The sequence below is a fragment of the Taudactylus pleione genome, unplaced genomic scaffold (assembly GCF_031769625.1).
Source record: "Taudactylus pleione unplaced genomic scaffold, aTauple2 ptg000086l, whole genome shotgun sequence".
Classification (NCBI taxonomy): Eukaryota; Metazoa; Chordata; class Amphibia; order Anura; family Myobatrachidae; genus Taudactylus; species Taudactylus pleione.
Window position 1 is genome coordinate 28,454,925 of NW_028284488.1, and position 24,191 is coordinate 28,479,115.

The following is a 24,191-nucleotide window of genomic DNA, read 5'->3' on the forward strand; positions in this document are numbered from 1 at the left end:
TACTGGCTTCTATGCAAATCATCTGCATACTTTCCTCATACCAGTGTAGGACAATGTAAAACAGTAAAAGGTGAAATAGATCTAATGGTATAAAAACATGGCAAAAATGACATAAGCAAGACAGACAGATATTGACATTGCTTAGGTTTCATGGCTTTCTGCTTGTGTATATATAGTATCAGGTAGATGTTTTTAGTCACTGTTGACTCCCATAGATAACAGATTCATGTATTGCGCTATAAAAATAAACCAAAAACTTCTTGCTAAACATGAATTATCTTAGGGAAATGTGATTATTGTGGTCATCTTCATTAGCACTCTAATTGTCAGTCACTTCTTTCTGCTCAAATTAATAATTATTCTGGAATAACTTTGTTTACAAACATATGTTTTTTTTTCTATGTGGTTTAATGTATGGTCTGTCCTAAATTACCATACCTAGTTTTGTAAATATTGGTCTTTTTCCTATTACTGCACACGTACTTTCCTTTTACTGCACACGTACCGTAGGTTCACATCTCAAACTGCACTGAAATAGTCTCTGTACTTTGATGCAGGTGCATGGCTATTTGCCTAACTATCCAGTGAGTAGAATGCAGAGGTGAAAAAGACAGGACAAAGCACAATACATGTCCCCACTTGGAATTACATCTCATATATTTTATTTTTATTTTCAGGTGCACTTTTTGTTTGACTCCTATTTAACTATTATTAGATAATGACAGTCTGTCTTTATTTTAAATATAATATTAATTTTAAATATAATATTTATCAATTATAACTATACAATTATATTGGTTTGCTTGCAGTCACTTGTATACTTGGTGTATCTATTGGCTCTGAGTAATTAGTAACTTAGTAATAGTTATTACTAGTCCTGGGAAACGTTCGGTGCTACAGTACCTTGCAAACTATAAAATGTCTTAAAGTGTGCCCAGTTTCTCTCTCTCTTATGGTTGTAATTTATGGTCATAGTGCCGGGGAGTACTGGTTTGAAGAGCCTGAAACATATGATGACAGTTTCTACAAGCGCAGTTTGGACAATGACAACTATGTGTTTACTGCTCCATACTTCAACAGTAAGTTTATATTGGTCTTAGGAAAGAAAATGTGGCCTATAGTATGTGCACCTGCCCTTTTTCAGGAGAAACATCCATTGCATCCAACATCTCCTAAAGTAATAAGGCGCATATCTCAGGGTGGGATGTAGTTATGAGACCAACAGGGGAATCCTGACAAAGGACTTAAGATAGGCGTCGAAATACTAATGCCTATCCCAATCTTGACGCCAGAATGCCGAAGGACGCCAGCCTGAACGAGGTAAGTCCGGGGCGCCCTTAGCATTAGCCGCTGGGGTAAGGTTAGGTATATGGAGCGTAGCGGAGTTAGGGATAGGTTTTTTTGGGGGGGAGGTTAGGGTTAGGCACCACTGGGGGGGTTAGAGTTAGGCACTAAGGGGAGAAGATTAGGTTTAGGCACGAAGGGGGGAGACTTAGGTTTAGGCACTAACGGGAAGGTTAGGGTGGGGGGTGGGGAGGGTTAGGGTTAGGCTACAAGAAGGGAGAGTTAGGGTTAGGGGGGAAGGGGGGATGGTAAGTATACTGGGAATGAACCAGATTCAATCTCACCAGGAGCATGTCACTGGAAATGAACAGGTTACCTTTCATTGTATCTCCCTCTTTGTCTAGAGAGGACCTTACAATACTTAAGTCTTATACTAAAGAAATGAATACATAGGGGGGTATTCAATTTGGATGCGAAAAGTCGGAATCGGTGATAAATTATCGCCGATGACGTCATTTTCGCCTATTTCAATTATACCCGTATTCAATTTCCAAGACTTTTCGCATGTTCGAAAAGTCTTTGAAAAAAATGGGGATAACTTTTCACCATGTTTTACATGGCGAAAAAAAGTGCAGAATTGCAGTTTAGGGGTGCAGGCTTAAAAAAAAATAGCCTGGACCCCTGGGAATGTCATTTAAAAAGAAACTGTGTAAAAAAAAATTTTAAAAAAGATAGGGACACCCCAAAAAAATGAATTAAAAATTTGGAATGGAAACAGTGTTTAAAAATAGGGAAATAGGTTCAGGGGTATTCTGTAAGTATGCGGCAGGTATTTTCTAGAATAGGCTATTAGCGGTAGGTGCATTTTTGCAGAATTTAAAATGAAATCCTTTAGGGACCTAAAAATATGCTAGTACCCATTTTCATGTATCCCAAATTTGATGGGACCACTTAAAGAAACAAAAAAAATAACCTAAATGCTCTTCTGCATCACTTCTTCAATGTCTTGAAAAAACACCTGCCGTGGTTATTTAAAAACCCGACTTTCTTTTGCAGGCAAAAATGGGGGTACCCATAGTGATCCCCCATGTCTGGAGATCTTTAGGGGGGTCCTACAATTATTTCCCAAAAATTCCCATTTTTTTTCGTAGATCCCAATTTGCCAGGTCCCGTTTTCGCTGATTTTAAATTGAATACAGGGATAAAGCAGGCTCACGCCCGATACTTTATCTCAGGAAAAGCTCCGATGTGGAGCGAAAAGTCCAGCACTGACTTTTTGCTCCCAAATTGTATACGTACCATAGTCTTTATAAATGAAAATACATAAATGGTTGCAGTTGAGCCTCAATAGAATGTGAAAAAAATTGTATACATGGGGTAGAAAACTGGTTTGGGTCTCAAATCCCAAATCTAATATATACTGTACATCTACCACAGGATGATTTTTCTTTTTAACATTAGCTAGTGGCTTGAGCTGTTTTATGGAAGTAAACTCTCACATATTTTGTTCTCTATTGTTTCAAGTCTGAGAGATATTTGAGAACTAAAAAAAAATACCACTTATCCTATTGTGGGATATTATTTACTCCATATGCAAATTAACCAAGTTTTGTTGTTCTTTCCAAATTCTTCAAATCACTTTGTATTTACCTATATTTTTTTTTACTAGGAACCGGTCTTGCCCCCTATGAAAATGCTGTAATGGTGAGCAAGGCAGTAGAAATAACCATTGATGGTAAACTGCTTAAGCCTGCTGGTGAGTAATAATATAGTCAATTAGTTAAAAGTGCCACATATATAGATTAACGCTATCCAGGTTGTAAAAATTAATTTATAGGGAATTTACTGAAGCTTGTATTACACCCCATTAATACCATCATCATTAACACCAATGTAGCGGGGTCCATGTTCTCTCTGCATATCTGATTACTGGCCCCAGAATCTCCAGGTTAGGGAACCCTTCTGATCTGTAATTACTAGGGCGCTTATGGATTCATCTTTTAGGTTAGACAAGCAGTGTACTAAAGGTCATAAACATAAATGAGGCTCACCATATCCAGAAATTCCAAATACAGTATGTGATGGTTCTTTGGCAAATTCTCCGACTATTAAATTGTCCAGTCCATTTGAAACTCAAGTCTTATCATATTGCCACATGCTTAAAGAATGACACTGGATCTAGCCAATAATATCACATTTATTAAACTGCTTCTGCTATTTAAAATCACATAGAAAGTTGGTTAAAAGGCTTGATGTAGAGTATGTCCTGTGTGTTTCTGCCTCCCTAAGTACTTTTGAAAGCAAGAAACGTGCAGCCTGATTCGGAGTTACACACTAATGCCACCGCTGCTGTGTCTGTGTATGCAGTGGTTGTGTGAACATATGCATATGTCGCCGACGCCCAGGAATGTATTGAGAAGCCCACCTGCAAATTCAAGCACTTGCATACAAAGATGCAGCATCGGTCGCAGAGCCTCGAATATCGGTCTTCTGAGTAGTCCTATGGTAGTGCAGAATTACTGTGTATATCGATATAGGGGAGACATTTTCCTTGCTTATGGGATTGCAAACGCAGGATGTGACATGCCCCCAAAACTGTCACAAATGCCGGTGGTGTATGCCACCACTCCTAGTTGTCTCCCACATATGCTCCCTGACTATCAAGCACTGCAACTAAAAAGTTGCTGTGAGCGACTACGGTAATGTACCTTGACACATGCGCAGCAAGACTTAAGACACATATGAAGATTGACGATTATCGCCCAAATGCGAATACATCAGCATAGTGTAGAACTCTGAATCCGGCCCATGAAACCTTATTGCAGACCTAATGCATGTTCATTATAAACATACATGGTTTGTGCAAATCAATGACTTAAATCAGTGTGGATTTAACTAGGGGCTGCAGGCCTCCAGTAAAATCCACCACCTCAGTGTAGTCAGTGCAGTCCTATTGGAAGCGTCACCTGCCAGTCACATGTACAACAGGCAGTCTCAGGGGGAGGTGTCTCCTCCCCCTGGGACTGCCAGTCCGGGTTGCCATTAGCAGAGAGCGGCTTCCAGGTGGAAGCCCTAACCAGCTCCAAGGGGTTGCAGACGATGCAGCCCTTTGGAAGCTGGTGTCATGCGCATATACGCTGCTCCCCGCCGCTCGTGCGCATACGCTTGTCCCGCCACCTGACAGATCAATTGAGCAGACCCAAGCCGGTGAATGACCCTCTCGTTTTCAGTGGCGACAGCTTTCCTCCACCAATAGGGGACTGCTGTTTATAAAGCGGCTCGCTGCTGCTTGTAATTGGAGATGTGCGGGTCTGGTTCTTAGAGAACCGTCAACAACCGAATTTAGGGGTTACAAGTCAAACCATGTCCGAGTTCCGAATCACTTTGGGGTACCGAGTCGAACCGAGTCCTTGTTCAGGTCTTCCCGTGGTTCGGAATTCTAATTTAAAAAACAATCTCAGGTTTTGGATTGCATGCTAACAGGTCACAATTATGTAATTTTAGCAGTTTTTTTCATTTTAGATTTAAAAAAAATACAGATCCAAAACGAAAACACGTGAGGGTGAACCAAAACATGAAGATGAACTTGGATCCAAAACCAAAACACGGGGGTCGGCGCACATCTCTAGTTGTAATTCCCATAAAGTCTAAACATGTTTCTTTATTTTTAATTTGTCATGAGAGGCATACTCACTCTTCATTAAAAAACTAAATAAATTAAGTTACCTTGAATACTTTTTTATCAAGAAGAATTATTATAAACATGCTTTCATGAACACATTACAATACAGTCCACACATATTGTACTGAAGCTAGACTGATTGTGAGCTATCTGCATGAGTGCAACCACAACTATTTCATAGCTTGTTCTCTAGAATGACTCTGGGTGGGTTTGTTTAGGTTAGCTACTGTATTTGCTTAGGCGGTATATAATTATTCCGGTAATTTAATGGCTAGAACAAGATCACTGTTAATTATCTGTAGCAATTGACAGATACAAATTTATAGTTAAAAAATAAGGTTTTTATCACTTTCCTGGAAAAATTATGTGGGAGGTCGCTCTTAAAATATGCACAGTTACAGGAATTTCATGTATTTGTGTTTTAGTTGTTGGAGTTAAAATAGATTTTCAAAGCTGGATGGAGAATTTTACAAGCGCTACAACCAAAGAATCGGTAAGAAGTATATATATTTAATCATTTTAAAATGTAGTTGAATCATACAAGGTGAAAAGACAAACATATCAATAAAGAATTTTGCTCCACGTGATGCTACTATATACTGTAGATTGTATTGATGCTGCTGTTTTGTTTCTTCCATTGAGTGACACACTACACATTTGACACATTCTAGTAAACAGACAATACAGATGCTTATGTAAATACTTGGTGATAGATATAATATGCATCATACGGATGAGGAATATATTGTCGACTTTCATCATGCAACATGTCAACATGCTTGCAATGTCGACATTGTCCATGTCAACATTCATCATGCCGACAATGATAAAATTCCAGGTCCACGGTCAACTGATAATGACTTCTGGCGCTTCCAGTGGTACGTAGGTCTAACCCCTAATCCTCCCACTAGTGCCTAACCCTAACCTGCCCTCCCGGAGCCTAACCCTAACCCTCCACTGCCAATCCATGCAGAATGTCAGCGTTTCTTATGATAATATTGTGAACATGTCAAAATTCTGCACATGCCGACATGTTCAATGTCGTCATTTTATCAATGTGGTCTTCATAACTGTTGACATTGTAAATGTCAGCAATTTGACTACATCCCGCATCATGTAGTAGATGGACATAAACAACTCCACTGTAAATGATCATAAAACTATCTTACTGTGTTTAAATGATCACAACTGTTGTATCCTATTTCAATACAATACTATTGAAAATCTAAATACTTACATTTGCATACAATTTTAGGGGTTATGCTTTTGGGAGGTGCATGCAGTAGACCCGAGGTAGGCAACCTGCGGCACGCCAGCTGCTGTGTAACTACACATGCCAGTAAGCCCTGTAACAGTTTTGCTGTTAGGGTGTGCTAAAACTGTGGCTGGTCATGTTGGAATGTGTAGTTCCTTAGCATTCGTTGTGCCACATATAGCCTGCCACTTTTGAAACTCGTATTTTACATTGGGCACACAGGTCCAAAGTGCAACAGGCTTGCCTACCCTCCCGATTTGGTCGGGAGCATCCCGAATATCGGGTGCCGCTCCCGACCCCCCGGAAAGGCAGGCAAGCATCCCGGCTGCCGCCTGACCCCCCACTACAACTAGAAATTCCCCGCAGCGGGGAGAGCCCAATGACGCGATTTGCGGTAAATCGCGTCATCGTGGCTCCGCCCCCTGCTTCACAATGCCTTTATTTTCAACATTGTGAAGACGAGGCAGGGCCATGATGACGCGATCGCGCGGACAAGCCCCTGGCCCCGCCCCCATGCAGAGTCAGTGCCCGGCCACACTCCCCCCGCTGTGTGCAGACATTCAGCTTCCTCCCAGAAGGAGGGAGCTGAGTGTCGGCAACTATGACGTGCAATTGTTAATTGAAATAGGCACCCCATTAAAAGTATAGGTTGTTGCCCAATCTCTGTTAGCTCAGAGCTAGTATAAAATCCATGTGTTACTGCCGAGTGAGATTAGCTTTATCCACAGTGAGAGAGATAGTTAATAGTTATGCTGACGACAGTCAAAATGCTTTACCACCATGTTTAAAGTTATCACGCCGACACAGTTAAAATGCTTTAATAAACAGTACAACCATGTTGGCATTCTGCACTCAACATTACGCTGTTGTGTCGAGAGCATAACTGTCACCCATCCATACCGAACCCCACAGTGACAATGGCTTTATGCTCTTCTGCAAAGCAACTAAGGCCCTCATTCAGAGCCGTACGCTCTGAGCAGAGCGCACGCTCTGCATGAGGGCCGGGCTCCTTTTTCATGGAGCGTCCTCCTGGACGCTCGTATAGCTGTGGGTCACCACCCACAGGCTATACGAGCGTGCATTTTGATGGCCGCGATGGTCGTGACCATCGCGACCATCGAAATTGCGAGCCGGAGCCTGCGGTTGAGGTTTTCAACCGCAAGCTCCGGAGTGATTTTGGCTCTATCAGAGCCAAAATCACTCCCACTGACATCACTAGTGATGTCAGTGGGCCGGCTTCTGACGGGAGGCGTTCCCGTGGGAACGCCCCCGTCAGGGAGGCACGCCCCCGGCACGCCCACCAAAGGGGGCGTGCTGTCAATCAACATTGACAGCACGCCCCCTTTGATCGGACACAACGAGCGAAGGAAAGTCCTTCGCTCGTCGTGTCTGGCGCATGCGCACGACGGAGCTCCCTCCGTCGTGCGCATGCTCAGTGCAGACCATCGACCCACTTGCGAGCGTACAGCCGCTCGCGAGTGGGTCTGAATCAGGCCCTAAGATCACTAATACAGGTTGAGTCTCCCGTATCCAAAATGCTTGGGACCAGGGGTATTTTGGATATTGGAATATTCCGTATTTTGGAATATGTGCATACCATAATGAGATATCTTGGGAATGGGACCCAAATCTTTACACAGAATCAATTTATGTTTTATATACACCTTATACACACAGCCTGCAGGTCATTTTAAACAATATTAGTAATAATTTTGTACCTTAAACAAAGTTTGTGTACATTGAACCATCAGAAAACAAAGGTGTCACTATCTCAGTCATGCTAAAAAAATTCCGTATTTCGGAATATTTGGATATGGGAGACTCAACCTGTTATTAATTCCCCTTCTCTGCTCCTTCATCTTACTGTAATACAGTATTATCACTCCAGTAATTTTTGCATTGCTCCACAAAACTGGGTGGATCTGTTTGCCTAAAAAATGACTGCCTCATAGCTATGAGGTCGTGAGTTTGATTACCGCCATGGCCTTAACTGTGTGGAGTCAGTATATTTCCCTGTGCTTGCCTGGGTTCCTCCGGGTACTCGGGTTTCCTCCTACAATCCAAAAATATACTAGTAGGTTTATTGGCTCACAACAAAAATTAACTCTAGTGTGAATGTGTGTGTGCATGTGGTAGGGAACATTGTAGAAGATTGTAAGCTCCTCTGGAGCAGGGACTGATGTGAATAGCCAAATATTTTCTGTAAAGCGCTGCAAAATATTGGACTGATTCAGAGACGGACGCAAAGGCGATTACTCAATCGAGCAATTATTTTCCATTGCTCATGCGTATAAGCCGCACTGCAATCATTGACACACAAAGGAATTCATCGCAGAGTGAGTGACAGGTTGTCAGCATTTGGGGGTGGTGACGGGGGGGTGGTCTGAGAAACGCAGGCGCCTCTGTCCATTTAAAATCGCTGTTACATGGCCGTGCATAAATTAGTCACAGCGAGTGCATACGCAGCTCTGTGTGTTTGAAGAGCTCCCAAGTCTGTGGCAGGTCAAACCTGCCGCAAGGCCAAGATGGCCGCTGATGTGCGGCGATGTTACTGATATTTACACAGGTATGCGTTGTCGCACGCAGGTGAAAAGACAGCAGCGGGCGTCCTTATGCCCGGGTGATCTTTGCAGAGATTAGCATATTTCTGCTGCTGTGTTGCATGCAAAATCGAAACTGCGATTGCAGATTTGCGAGTGTCCATCTCTGAATCAGGCCCTATGTGTGCACTATATAAATAACTGGTAGTAAATAGATCAATATCTGTTAACAACAACAGCCAATAAATCTCTAGGGGAAATTGCTGATATGATACACCCTTCAATAACATTTAATGGATGTCTATGGGAACATATCTGCAGCTACTTTCATCTATCATCTTTACTGACATAATTGCTGCAAAAAGGGACATTGGGCCTGATTCATTACGGATCGCTATTGCGATTGCAGCTTAGATTACGCACCCAGTCTCACTGCGAAAATATGCTAATGATTGCTATCGCAATGCCGTCGCAGTCTAGCATAAGGACGCCCACTTCACTGTACACACATCCGTAATTTTTGCAAGTCTGGAAAACCATCGGTAACATCGAATACCATCGGAGCCTCATATGTGGCACCCCACCAACACCCTGTGTTCCTACCCACGCTGATATGCCTCTATGTAAATGTAAAATATTAATGTGACTCCTGCCATTGTCTAATATAGGGCATGATTTAACTGGTTTCATTAAGGTTCAGGGACTATTTGCACTGCCTCCTCAGTGGTGGTGGACGTTAGGGGACCAGTGAGTACTGTAGCTGGCTCAAGGATTTGACCTAGAGAAAAATGGCAGTTGGTGTGTGCAGTTGGTGAGGTAGCTGGACAGGAGAAGGGGCTGTGCTGCCTTGATGCTTACCTGAGGGCTGCGGCCGTACTCCGGGACAAACAGCGGAGGTCTCTGAGGCGGGGAACATCCGATGGGACTAAGCAGTGTTATCCGGGGAGGTTCTGAGAACAATCAGCATAAGAGAGGTGTGTCAGATGACCCCTAAGGGAGTGCCTCAAGCGGAGCTGCAGAAATATAGAGACTGAGCTTGTAAAGGAGTCGGAGGTAAGAAAGCTGCTGCAACCTCCCAAATAGACACTCAGTGACATTGGCGCTTATTAACTGGAGGCCTACAGCTGTCCACCGTTACATATGCACAGCAGTCCCTGCAGAGATCAGCGTGGGGTTTATAGACTGCATCATAACAGTAAGAGTAACCCCCTGATACCGCATATTGGAGGTTAGGTACAACAGTTACCAGCAGTGTTAGGGGGACACTTCAGTGCCAGCACCTGTAATACTATGAGTATGAACTAAGGTTGCTAAGCAGAGAAGAAACTGACTGTAATACCAACACCATCACAGCAGGATCATTTACAGAGGATTACAGTATTGCATTAAATACAGAAAAGTACTGTAGCTAGTTTAAGAACTATTCTTCATATCCCGGGCAACGAAGGGTGCACCCTATTAACTATTTCAGCGCTGAACTAGCAGTGTATGAGACATGTAAAGTGCAGTAGTGTGAGTGTATTCTTGATGTAAACTTATCCGTTTATCATACTCATGTGAGGTTTTTTGTATATATTTTAGAGATATTAAGGGAATTGCAAAATCAGTCATTTGATAATTGCCACTAGAGAATACTTACCCATTTATAGTTTGCAGGTTCGAAGTCCAGAGTTCGCTAGTGATCTGCAGGTTCCTGAAAAATAAAATAAACAAGAGTGTTAATGTGTGTGTTACTGTCTACTGAAATGCATTGTTGATATATGCCAAGTGTTTCTTTGTTCTTGCAAAGTATAATAAACATAAGAAAGGATTCACTATTGCCATCTTTACTGCTATACTATATTGTATGATTACATTGTGAATAAATCCATAGTATAGGGTATCACACATGCATACTTGCACAAGGTCTAACCTTAGTCAGGAATTGCTAACCTCATCGCACGCAATGAAAACCCAAGCAGCGTATGGCATTGCAGTGGCTAATTTATGCACGGCCCTGTAACGGTGTTCAAACGCACTGGCATGCCTGCGTTTCACTGACTGCCCCCTATCACCCCCAAATGCTCACTTCCTGTCAGTCACTCTGCGATGGGTCTGCATAGTGGAGCCTTCACGCGCTGCATACACATGTGCAGTGCACAACAATCGGCCATCTGAGTGTGTAATTATAGTTGTGATCGGTATTGAATCAGGCCCATTACCCTTAGTAAGAAGAAAAGCTAGATGAGTCTTGTAACCCTGGTGCTGTGTTATTACTTGCTGTGACTTCCGCGATGTGTTTCTAGATAACATGGTTGTTATAATAGGAAAATGCCTGCATTTTTACAATGAAGATACTTCAGTAAACAACCAAAGCACTATTTTTCCATTCTGTTGACTGATTTGACTATAGAAATAAATAGCGGAACTATTTGTCATGAACATGAACTCCTGTTAGCAATGTGATTTGTCTGTGAAACAATGTGCTGTTGTCTTGAGTGTAATCCCAGTGTTTGATTGTATCCCTCTGTGCTCTTATAATGAATAAATGTTCAATTTCCCATCTCCAGTGCAAGACCGATGAACTCTGTAACTGTAAACTGGACAGCTCGGTAAGAGTTCTCAAGCGTGTATGAAATAGAAATCTGTGGCTACAGCTGTGTTTTCCCACTTGAGAAGTCTGTGATTGCTGATAATTTTAAGGGAACATATGATATACTGTATAATATTAAAGTTAAATGTGCCTTTAATGTTTTGGTTTGCAGAATGAATCCACAACCTTTCACTGTTAATGTATTTTTATGTGCTTACATATAATAATACTAATATACTGTACTGTATGATGGACAAGTAAACATGGAGCTGCAAGGGTAAATGTATATGTAATTTTGAAAGCTTTTATATTTATATGTTCCATGTTTACTGCATATTTGCCTAGTTTTTATACCTGCTATCAAGAAAATGCAGAGGGCAGATATGAAAATAAGAGGCAGGTGTGATGTCACCATTCGCATTATTAATTGGGTGAGCAGTGTGTACGAGGTCAGTGCATGGCCACTCAGGGTTCACTCTTTGGTAGGGCTGGCCATCGATGGGGTGTCGGTTATTACCATCGATGGCACAAAAAACCATCTATGGTGAACCATCATTGCTCTGCACCCCCTCAATGGCCACCGCTGCTGGTGGAACTGCAGGCCACCGTCTAATCAAATCTGGGGGGGCTTAACAGCGATTGGGAGGTGGGGCAAAGCTTCGTCCTGAGAAGGAATAAAAAACATTGTCTCCCTTTCGTCTATCGATGATGGGAGACCATTGGTTCTCTGCCATTGATGGCAAATCTAATTAACATTGGTTGGCCATCGTTGGCTATCACTACTTTCTGGCTGCTATTTGCTCTTGTTGTAGCAGTGTTGCCTGCTCTCTCTGGAGTCTGCCAGGTCTCTCCCTATATCAGGAGACACCCAAACATTCGGGTAGAATTGGTAAGAAAATGTGGCACAGATTTCTGGTGCCTGTACCTATACTTAGCACGGCAACAGTGACACTATTTGAATTTAGCTTGTTGATGATTTATGAGTATATGGTCAGAATAGCCACGTAAGTGGTCTTTGATGTCAAACCGTATTTCAAAGTACAATGCACTACCAACAATAGTGCAATTAATAGCATGCTAACTGTTGCTCAAGCACTAGTTTTTATCAGTCTGCTGAAACCTTACCAATATATGGAAGCTCTTGACTTTAATAATTGACCCACCAAATTGAATGTAGCAATGTCATATATATATATATATATATATATATATATATATATATTTACTATTTACTGCTAACAGAGGGAGACATACACTTCATTGGACTGAATAGAGTTTTACCATTTGCTTGGCACTGGGTCTCATCATTTTTACACACTGGGAGTATATGATGCATCTTCATATTTAAATTGCTGTTAAGGAATCTGGTTACATTTATTGGTTGAGAAACATCCATCTAATCGTTCCAGTAAAATCTTTATAAGAACTACTTGGCTTTTAAAAGCCTTTCTAGGAATTTCTCCCTATCAAGGGACAGAAAATAAGCTTATACTACTGAGTGTTCTAACCAGTTCCATATCATCAAGTGTTTGTTCAGACCAGTTCCATTTTTGTGTTTACCCCTGATGAAGTCCCGTAGGTGGACGAAACGCGTAGGGTCATCGCTTTGAAAAACCTGCACCTACCACATAAGAAGTCCACCTAAGAGCTCACACCTGTAAAGGTGTAGGAGGCAGATAACAACATCTATCCTTCTGTACTGGGGCAGGTTTACTAAAAGTTGTTTTATGCGATTTATGTATTTATTTGTATTGTAAATTGTTTATATTTTTACCTCTGTTGATATACCAAGAATAAAATATTCAGGTATAAGAATTATGGGCTACCATAGGGCTTTTATTTTATGAACAATATCCAAAACATAAACTTATGGTGATTTGAAGACTAGCTAGAGGGTTGTGTTTGACCAACAGCTAATATTGCAATAAATCCCCCTAAGTGGTGGAAATTTCTTCTGTTCAATTAATACTCAAAGTTGTAGCGCACCAAAGGTACCCCTTCTCTTCTATATATATATATATATATACATATATATATATATATATAATGCAACAATTTATAGTAGGTACTATATTATTTTTACTAATATACATGATTTCCTGAAATAATAACCTCAGAATTTACAGATTATAAGCAATTACATAAATACATCACGACTTACTGTACACATATATTAAATTAATTTAAACATGTACTATTAGCGGGCACATGTGTATTATAACAAATAGATTGGTCACTGTACTCCAATGATTGCTTGTCCTTGTGTGACAATCAAGCAAGTGCTGTGTTTTGGACAGGTATGATAAAGTGCTTGGCAATCAGTTGTTAGTGTAAAGTAATAAATGTGAAATACAAATAGATGAAGACACCTGCAATACTGCTTTTGTTAAAATGTATCATATACTATGATGAAGAAAATATATCATATAAATTAGTTCCAAACAAGAGAAATCAAGAAGAATGAGCATTAAGATGTAAAGAACAACAGAGATATAATACAAACTTCTTCTTTTACAGCAAATAGACTGCGTAATTCTTGATGATGGTGGGTTCCTTTTAATGTCAAATCAAAAGAATTACAACTCTCAGGTATGTGCTTGTTCTTATAGTATATACCATCTCTCCTGGGACAGGCTAAGAGTCTGCAGACTGCCCTGTAATTTATATCTATACTAAAATATAACAGTTTGAGCCAAAAAGGGCCTCTGCAGTCCCCTCCATTCAGTTTTGAATATAACTGCAAGTGAAATATTTATTGATTGGATATTTAAATCTACTTGTTGAAATATCCAAGCTTAGAAACACCTTACATGTGGAAGTATTATTTTACGCATAAAATTCTGAAAAATGGATTACAGATGCTAAGCTCTGTGTAAATTTGGCATACAGGGACAGAGAATATGTGTTATTCTTTTGACTCGAAATGGATGAGTAAAAATATATGTAAAGTGGTAACCTTGTTTTACAAAGGTTATTCTTCAGAATGTGACTTCAGCACAGATTTATAAAAAAATATTTTGGCAATATTAAATATTTAATAGAAATATGATACAGTCATTTATGTTACCAAAGAGGTTTTTTCATTGCTGGATCTATGTGGTCTTCTTGCAAAATCAATTAAATGGAATGATTCTGTGCTAAATGTGTTTTGTGTTATATGAATCTATTACCATTATCATTGGTTTACTTTAACTCATGATACATTAATATATAATAGTAAAAAATGAAAAATCGATTGTTTTGTTAAGAGAGAAAGAAATGAGGATTCTATAATTTTTATATGATACATATTTAGTTTGTTTGCAAAGTTTTCTAAGGGTCATGTCTGCAGTGTTTCCCAAACTCATTCCTTAGGGACAGAGGAGTAGCTAGGTGCCATGGTGCCCGGAGCAAGGGTATGTTTCGGCGCCCCCCATCCCCTGTACTGAATTGGGGGTGTGGCCATCATGTGGCGGGATGTTACATTTGAAAATAAAACCTATTTTAAAATCCTAAGTTGGTCACAGAGGGCCTGATTTAGCAAGGATCTCAATTACAAAGCTGCACGCAGGCGATCCTTGCAATAATGCAAATGCAGCAGGAGGTTTATGACACACCCTGCTGCATTTGCAATCCCGGCACTGTGACAGAGGTCGCAGGCTCGGATCACCATTGCGACCATCAGTGGTCAAAGGTTGCGATGGTGAACGGCTTTGGGCGGCCAGCCAGCTGAGTAAGCCTCAGCTTACTCTGCCTGGATGGCATGCGAGCCCCGAAGGCTGTGTACGTCCATGAGGTCTCTGGGCTGCCCACTCCTGGAAAACGGGGCGGACACAGCGTCTCCGGCAACGGCAGCCAACCCCGCCCTTGCACCACCCCTTAAATGCCTCTGTCTGTCAATCAGGCAAAGGCATTCAAGGGTCTGCGTGCGATTAAGCAGGACCCATTCTGCACACTTACAGAATGGGTCCTGCTAATGCGCAGATTCCCGATAATTGGGAATCTGCGTTCAGTAGTGCACTTGCATGCACTGCTGACTCAGGCCCAGAATCCGTTCTGTTGTATTATTCATAAATACAATACTTAGATAGTGAGGTGCTGTAGTTGAAATGCGCTAAAAAAAATAAGTGAACAGCTGTTTATAACATTTATTCTAAAAAGCTAAATCACAAATAACTGTATAAACAAACACTCCTCATGAAATAAGTCATGAAAATTTATAACAATATACACTGTACTCTAAAACTAAATGTACTATTTTAAATACTTTTTTCAATATTTTATTTTGAGCTGGGGTTACTTTTTAAATAATCAATCTCCCCAGACCCTTAGTACAGTGGTCGACACTAATGTCACTCATGTCATATGGATATAAATATTTATGTCAACTTAATCTTTCTTGCTTTTGCTTTTGTATTTCTCACTTCACTACCAAGTAAGTTGATAAACTCATTCTGTATATCAGGAGACAAGTAACTTACTTGGTGCTTCTGATGTTTTTCTAAATTATATGTTACAATTGGCACATGCTTGGATAACAGCTTCACTAATTTAATAAAGTTACCACCTTCTCTGTGGCCACGTAAAGCTAAATTATTCTCTGCCAAATACATTATGGCATGGAGGATGACTTTCAGAAACTCTCTCCATTTTTCTGCTTCACTTGCAATAGCTTTCTGCAAGTCACTATCAATTCCGGATGCTTTTGTAATGCGGTACTCCAACTCCCTCCATTTACATATGTTTACTTTGTGTGTTGGGGAATTTTCATGTTCCTGTATGCCTCGGGAAACATGGCTCCAGTCTTTGTATCCTGTTTTGGAATTGGCCATCTCTGAAACTGACTGCTGCCCAACTTTACCAAACAAAATACAGGGGAAACAAAATATAGCACTTGTTTTTCCGTATACAAGCCATTTCCTTTCCACCATTTCACCATTGGCTGATCGTTTGATGAACCAAGTGTCCTGCAAAATCCTCTCCCACTATGCTTACTCTCGGTCGCAGCCACTAGACATTTGTTCTGCTGTGGCCCAATCTGGACCAAGATGTCACGCAATTTATTTGACATAGGATTAGGCCATGTTGTTGGATCTTTTGGATCAATAGATGGACTAAAACAAGCCAGAATGACTGCAAAATCTACAGTTCCAGAAGTTTCTAAATAAGTAGTAGGGGCAGCCTGTATGAGGGTGGTGGAAGCTTGATCGGTGGCTGTTTGACCTTCGATGGTCACAGTGTGTTCAGAGATGGCAGCTGGCATGGCAGGAAGGTAAACTTCACTTGGCACAGTGTGCTCACTAGAGATGGAGGTTCCCCTGGGAGGCAAACTGACTGTACTGGTCACAGTATGCTGTGAAGAAATGGAGGCACCACTGCTTGAAGCATGGTCCATCACATCCTCAATCACTACATCTTTTTGTATCCCTTCACTATCCTCGCTGTCAGGGTTTGCTTTTCTAAACCATTCCTTCATTGAGTCAGACATCAATTTGTCTTGCTCTTTTTGAATTTTTGTTTTTTTCCTATAGTAAGAACCTGGCTTTTTCTGTCCTGACATCTTTTTTATTTCTGGCATGGTGAAAATAATAGAATATATAACATATTACAGAAATAAACATCCTTAATTTATTTACCTACTTATTACTCTTACATGTTAGGGTGCATGAAAGTGTCCATAGTGTTGTACAGAAGCAAAACGTAAAGAGCCATGGAATTAATAATTACCAATTGAAAGATGCAGACAGCAACAAGGCAAGGGGGAATACAGCAGTATGGCTAAGGTGTTAAAGCAAAACTAAGGAGGAAGCACGGAGGGTAGGTGAGGTATAGTAGGTTCAAAGTGGAATGAAAATCTCAGATAAAAATCCCCCACCTCTAGATAATGAGCTCTGGGGCCCAGTCAATGCGATTGTCATTTACATTTAAACATGAAAACAAATACTACAAAATTCACAAAGAACTCATGCAGGATGTTAATTGCTAAATTATTAGAAATACAATAAATCTGCATTTGCTAGAAAATCCTCTTAAAAAAATAAGTTTGAGAAATGCATACTACAGATGTGTCCTCACACACCTTTCCTTTTTGCTTTGTATGGCAAGAGATGATCAGCATGGCTAAGGCCAAGATGCTCCACCATGGGTAGTGATTGGAGGGATTCCAACATTTTTTTGCCGTAAAAGAAATTGGCAAAAAGTAGCAGGTTAAAGGAGAATATTTTAAGAAATATCACAAGGCATGGCTAAGTCACAGAGTCCATGGCAAGCTAAATAGGGCTATAGGCTTGATTTTAGGAAAGGTGCATGTGGACACATATGGTTGCACCAGTATCCAGGAAGCACTGGGTCAGGCTGCGTTATGAATTTTTAAAAAAACTATAGTTCAAAGAATGATATGTGGTATAGTTACAACAAGGGCCATACAATGACCTACATACTTTAAATCACACTAATATCCCTTTCACACTGCAATCAATAACCCGAGTTCTTGCATGTGAACGCACAGCAACCCAGGTTATTGTGCAGTGTGAAAGCACCCCGGTGAAATGACCCGGGTCCAGTAACCCAACATTTCAACCCCGGTAATGAGCAGGATTGAACATAGGTTCAACCCGGCCCGTTGTGCTGTGTGAACGGGTATCCTGGGTCGATGCAACTCGGGTCCCGTTCATTGCATAGGAAGAGGCGGCACTTGGAGATCATTTCACCTCCAACCGCCGCCTCAGGACGTGTTGTTGGTGTTGTCACCAACCCGGCAATATGCCGTGTCAGGCAGCCAGTCTGAAAGGGGTCTCAGTCGGTTTGCACCCGTGTACAAAATCCCAGGTGCGATCCGTCAATGCGGTGTGAAAGCGGTATCACTTGATGGAAGTGGAACCAATTACTGTACAATAATATAAATATAATTAGTAATTAGTCTATTATTATGATTCAGTTATGGTTTAGTTATAGTGTTACAAATAATATAGTTATATTTACTTTTTCCTATGATATTGGTATTGTTGTTTGAATTTATTTTGAGTACATAAATATTTTATATAATTTTTCTCATTAGAATTTAAATTCTTGACATCGAAATGTTTTATTATCTTAAAGCAAACTAAGCTTTACAAATATAAATACATTTTAGTTCACATTTTAATCAAACTGTATTTGGCCATCTGCAAGGTGACCTCATTCAGATGGGTACCTACACTAATTCTCTTATAATGTACTTACTTAGAAGAAGGAAGGGGCTTGGATTGCACGTTAGAATGGGCTAGTGTAGGTAAATTCTGGATAAATTGATACTTTGTGTTAGTATAGGGATGTTCGTGACCCATCTGATGAGAATTACCTGGGCGCAGTAGATGGGCCCACATCTTTATCAAAATATTTTTTATTGTCAGTATTCTTAGTGTGCACCTGCATTTTTCTTTAACCTACATGGTACTTCCCTCTCTAGCATTTGCCTACAGGTTATAAATAATGACAGGACTCAGCCATCATTTAATAAACACAATCTATATACCATACAGCTATATAAGACATACCGTCCCTCTCTAAGTGATAGGCTGCAAATGGTTGGTTCGTCCACTGTGCTCTTCCAGTTATTTCACCTGGGAATCGTATAAGGGAAGGCAGTTCTAGAAGGAGGTTTCAAAAAATGAAAATAAAATAAATAATCAACTCCCCCTCCAGAATAAAGAGCCTATTTATCAAGTCAGTTTTTCTTAAAATTATGCAGATTCTACAGTTTCTGCATAATTTTATGTTTTAGCCTAATGCAGGAGATTTCACAGAATCTCTTGCAGTAGGCCCTTTAGCGCTGCAGGTCACAGCTCCCATTATTATCAATGGGGATTACAATCTGACCTCTTTATACCAAACTCCAATAAGCAAAGCTTTTCAGAGTTTGGACCAGCTTTAGATGACGTAAACTGCTTTATGCCTATGGCGGCATATTTGCAGGAGAGGGATCTTACAATCCCTCTCCCACAGCCTCCGGAAACTGACACTGTGCACATGCGCAGTGTCAGATTCCCGCAGAGGAGTCTTTCACAAGATGTGAAAGACTCCTTTGATGTAGCCAGGATCTAACTCACAGGAATAGTAGTTATTGCTACTGCTGTCCCATTGAGTTTTCTTTACTGCAGAGAGGAGGTATTTCATAATGGGGGCGAAGTGCTGATAGTGCTGCTATAACCTAGAGCCATCCTCATTAATACAGAAAAGGGCTAATTATCACTTTAAATAATTTTTAAGGACAGAAACTCTTTGATAAATGGGGGCCATAGATTGTAAGCTCCACAGGAACAGGGACCCATGTGCATGGTCAAATATTCTCTGTAAGGCGCTGTGGAATATGCGAGCGTTATATAAATAACCGATAATTTTATATATATTATATATACACACAAAGGCTGTTGTCTGTCATGTTTTCTAAACCCATGAGTGCCGCTTACTAGATCTGTTTGGTTATCTGCATGTTTGCATGCATGTCATGAAGAGGGCAACGGGGTAAAGTATTGTATTTGTTCATTCTAGTGAGTGCCGGGTTTGTGCATATATATATATATATATATATATATATATATATAATATATATATATATATTATAGCAGCATATCCAAAGTAGGAAAACCAGCACACAATGATTTGAATGAAAATAGACAAGTTGTATTGTGCATATGTAATGGCTTCCAAAAAGTACCTTCAGTCACATATTAAAGTGCATTCAGTGCGTAAGAACAATACATTACAGACTGTATGGAGCCAGGATACTGATGAAAATGCGCTGAGCATTGAAACGTCGATTTGTTCTAAATTGCGGTCTGTGTTCATTACCAGTCGTCCTTGAGTGCCACCTAAACGCTGCTAAAGCATTAGCGGCACTCAGGTACATAAACTCAAGGCACAGCAGTAGGTATACTACCTACTGCTGTGCCGTGAGTTTATGTACCTGAGTGCCGCTGATGCTTGCCTTTATTGTGGGATCCCGCGTTGTGTGATCCCATACAGAGGGCACCTGGGCAGGGGTGTATCTAGGGATCCAAGCGCCCCTTGCTATGTAATGTACTGGTGCCCCCCTACCCCCCTTATGCAGTGCCCCCAGTAGTAATCCCCCCTATGCTGCATTGCCCCCAGTAGTAGTCCTCTCTATACAGTGCCCCCAGTAGTAGTCCTACCTATATAGTGCCCCCAGTAGTTGTCCCCCCTATACAGCGCCCCCAGTAGTAGCCCCCCTATACAGTGCCCCCAGTAGTAGTCCCCCCCTGTACAGTGCCCCCAGTAGTAGTCCACCCTATACAGTGCCCCCAGTAGTAGTCCCCCCCTGTACAGTGCCCCCAGTAGTAGTCCCCCCTATACAGTGCCCCCCGTAGTATCCCCCCCTATACAGTGCCCCCAGTAGTAATCCCCCCTATGCTGCAGTGCCCCCAGCAGTAGTCCCCCCTATACAGTGCCCCCAGTAGTAGCCCCCCTGTACAGTGCCCCCAGTAGTAGTCCTATATACAGTGCCCCCAGTTGTAGGCCCCCCTATACAGTGCCCCCAATAGTGGCCACCCCCCCTAAATTGCCCCCAGTAGTGGCCACCCTTATACAGTGCTCCCAGTAGTGTCCACCCCCCATTAATTGCCCCCAGTAGTGGCCACCCCAATTTTTTTTGGGCACCCCCCCTACAAAGTGCCCCCAGTAGCGGACACCCGCTATTTCAGTTCCCCCCCCCCCTGTAGTGCCAGGCTTACACACACACAAAGAACAAAAAAAAAAATTAAACTTACCTGGTCTCCGCTCCTGACGCGACCGCCGCTGTCCGCTCTGACTCCCGGCCCGCTCTTCTCCTGCATGGGAGAGACGTCATGACGTATGATCCCATCACATGCTGCAGCGGGGGGTCGGAACACGGAGCTCATGAGTTAGCTCCAGTCGGCTCCCTCCGCGGACGACGCAGCAGCTAATGAGAGTCTGTCTGACTCTCATTAGCTGGCTGCTATTACAAACACACAGCCGCCGCTGGCGGCTGTCTGTTTGTAAACTATGTAGGGCAGACTGCTCTCACTGCAGTCTGCCCTACACTTGTGGGCCGAGGGACTTGTCCACCCCTTAGCTACTGGTGGCACTGCCAGGCGGCGCCCCACCTTTGGTCGGCACCCCTGGCGAGTGCCATCCTGGCCAATGGGTAGATACGCCCCTGCACCTGGGAAGCTGCTATTTGATTATATTGGAGTGCCGCTCACAGGACCTGGTAAATAAGACCCACGACTCCAGAGGGTTTCGAGTCATTAGTCTTATTTACCGGGTTCTGTGAGTGCCGCTGTTTTGCTACATGTGTGTATGTATATATATATATATATATATATATATATATACTGGGATGCCTTCCTGAAATTAATATATCCAACGAATGTCCATAGGTCATGGAACAGCCAACAGACTTTTAAATGTGCAAAACGGGTAAAATAAAAGCCGTTTTGCACGAGAGAAAAAAAAAAGGAATCTGCCACTCCGGGATCCCATAGGGACTTACTTGCTCCGGTGCCCTCCTTAGGAGAATGGCATCCCCATAATAAAGTATGAGTAAAGGCAGCACTAAGAGACCGTAACAGGGTGAAGCTTTGCTTTACTAAGTCGACATTTCTGGGATGTGCTCCCCTTCCTCAAGACTTAAGGAAGGGGAGCACGTCCCCCAAACATTGACTTATTAAAGCAAATCTTCACCCTGTTACGGACTCTGAGTGCTGCCTTTACTCATACTTTACACACACACACACACGTGAAGAAGCAGCGTTCACGTTTATAGTTCACATTTTTTTCATACAGTACATACATTTATTTTCATACAAACAGAACATACATTTATTTTCATACAGAACATACATTTATTTTCATACAGTACATTTATTTTCATACAGAACGTGGCCATACAGAACATACATTTATTTTCATACAGTACATACATTTTCATATAGTAAATGCATTTTTATTTATATAGTAATTTTTTTATGAATGTCAGTGGCAGTGCCTCCCCCCTTCCCCTCTGATTGTAGCAGGTTCCTGATCCCTTATATTAATTATTGCACCCTAATACTTATCATTGCACCCATCAGTCAGTGACCTGTTAATTCTATGTCAGTGGGCCGCTGATAATTTCGTGTATGTGTTTGTGTATATATATATATATATATATATATATATATATGTATATACAATTATCAGTGGCCCACTGACATATAATTAACAGGTCACTGACTAATGGGTGCCGGTGGGCCATATATATATATTTATATATATATATATGTAAATATATATGTATATATATATATATAAAATTATATATATATTATATATATATATATTATATGTGGCCCACTGACATATAATTAACAGGTCACTGACTGATGGGTGCAATAATAAGTATAGGGGTGCAATATTTAATATAAGGTATCATGAACCTGCTACAATCAGAGGGGGGGCGGCGCTGGGGACTGTTCACTGACCGCCCCTATAAATTGTAAGAGGATATATACTGTATTAGCCTGCGGCTGCCTAAGCTAAGGCTATATTGACAGAGAGTGCAGCTAGACCCAGTACAGTTTTTATCCCCGGAGCGGTGCAGCTCCTCTCTCCACACTCCCGTAAGTCTCCGCTCACCTGACGTCACTCTGCGCTCCTGACCCGAGAGGAAGCCTATGCGCGCTCAGGCTGTCATTGTCTGACAGACAGCTGCGGGCGGCCGGGCTTGTAGCAGGTGCCGCGCAGCGCCAGTCAGGCTGCCGTGCGGCGCCAGTCAGGCTGCCGCGCCAGTCAGGCTGCCGCGCCTTCTGTCCTTTTCGGCGCCTGGAGCTTGCGCTCCACCGGAGCCGCCCTCCCTATGCCCCTGCTTAGGGAGCACTGTGCATGTTTTCTAGGTCTCCTCACAGAATCACAGGTGAAATAATTAGCTCAAACTGTGGATCTTTTACAATGTGTTAAGCTGGGCATCCACTATACAATTTTCTGTCAGATATCTTTCCAATTTGGCTGGTTGGAATGAAAACCTGGTAATGTATGAGAGCAAATGACAGTCGATCATATGGTTTTATACACTGAAAAAAGGACAAAAAAAAGGTTCAAATTGGTTACATTTGTGTGTTTTAAGTTTTAACCAATTTGCCTGAACGACCATTTTTGGCTGTTTTCCAGAGTTTGTGAGCAAATGGACGATTGTCATTTGCTCCCATACATTACCAGGTTTTCATTCCAACCAGCCAGATGGGACAGATATCTGACAGAAAATTGTATAGTGGATGGCCAGCTTTAGCCAGTGACCAGTGCACCAACTAGGAAAAATGGAAACCATGCACTGTTAGTGCTGTCTGAGGAATGAGTTTGGGAAACACCACACTAGTGTATAACTGGAACAGGAACCCTCCATTTATCTTCTCATTATGGCTGCACCTGCTACAATGTGACAGGAACCCAGTGTTTACACTGCCCACAAGTGCAGGCATAAAGAGAGGTTAAACACTGAGGGCCTGATTCATTACGGATCGCAGCTGCGATTATGCATGCAGACCCACTGCAAATATATGCTAATGTATGCAATCGCTATGCCATCACAGCACAACATAAGGAAGCCCACTTCCCCTTACTCACATCCGTAATACATTGCAAGTCTGTGAAACCATCAGTAACATCGAATTCCATTGGAGCCTCATGCACAATTACAACAGGTCTGACCTTACTCAGAATTAGCTAATCTCATCGCACACAGTGAAAGCTGAAGCTGTATATGCCATTGCACTGGCTAATTTATGCACGCCCTGTAACTGCATCAAAGGAACTGATATGCCTGCGTGTCGCCGACCATCCCCCCGTCACCACCCCAAACAGTCACTTCTACCTACTATGTCTGTA

General features: G+C 41.7%; 1 protein-coding gene across 4 annotated transcripts in view; it reads left to right on the forward strand.

Annotated features, from left to right (window-relative positions):
• CACNA2D1 (calcium voltage-gated channel auxiliary subunit alpha2delta 1) overlaps positions 1-24,191 on the forward strand; it is a 901,795-nt gene that overhangs the window by 834,435 nt on the left and 43,169 nt on the right. For all 4 annotated transcript variants that reach the window (XM_088468929.1, XM_088468931.1, XM_088468930.1 and 1 more), the window contains 5 exons: positions 976-1,079; positions 2,954-3,040; positions 5,392-5,459; positions 11,311-11,352; positions 13,851-13,922. In XM_088468929.1, the coding sequence (XP_088325055.1) occupies positions 976-1,079; positions 2,954-3,040; positions 5,392-5,459; positions 11,311-11,352; positions 13,851-13,922 (373 nt within the window). The remainder of the gene's footprint in view (positions 1-975; positions 1,080-2,953; positions 3,041-5,391; positions 5,460-11,310; positions 11,353-13,850; positions 13,923-24,191) is intronic.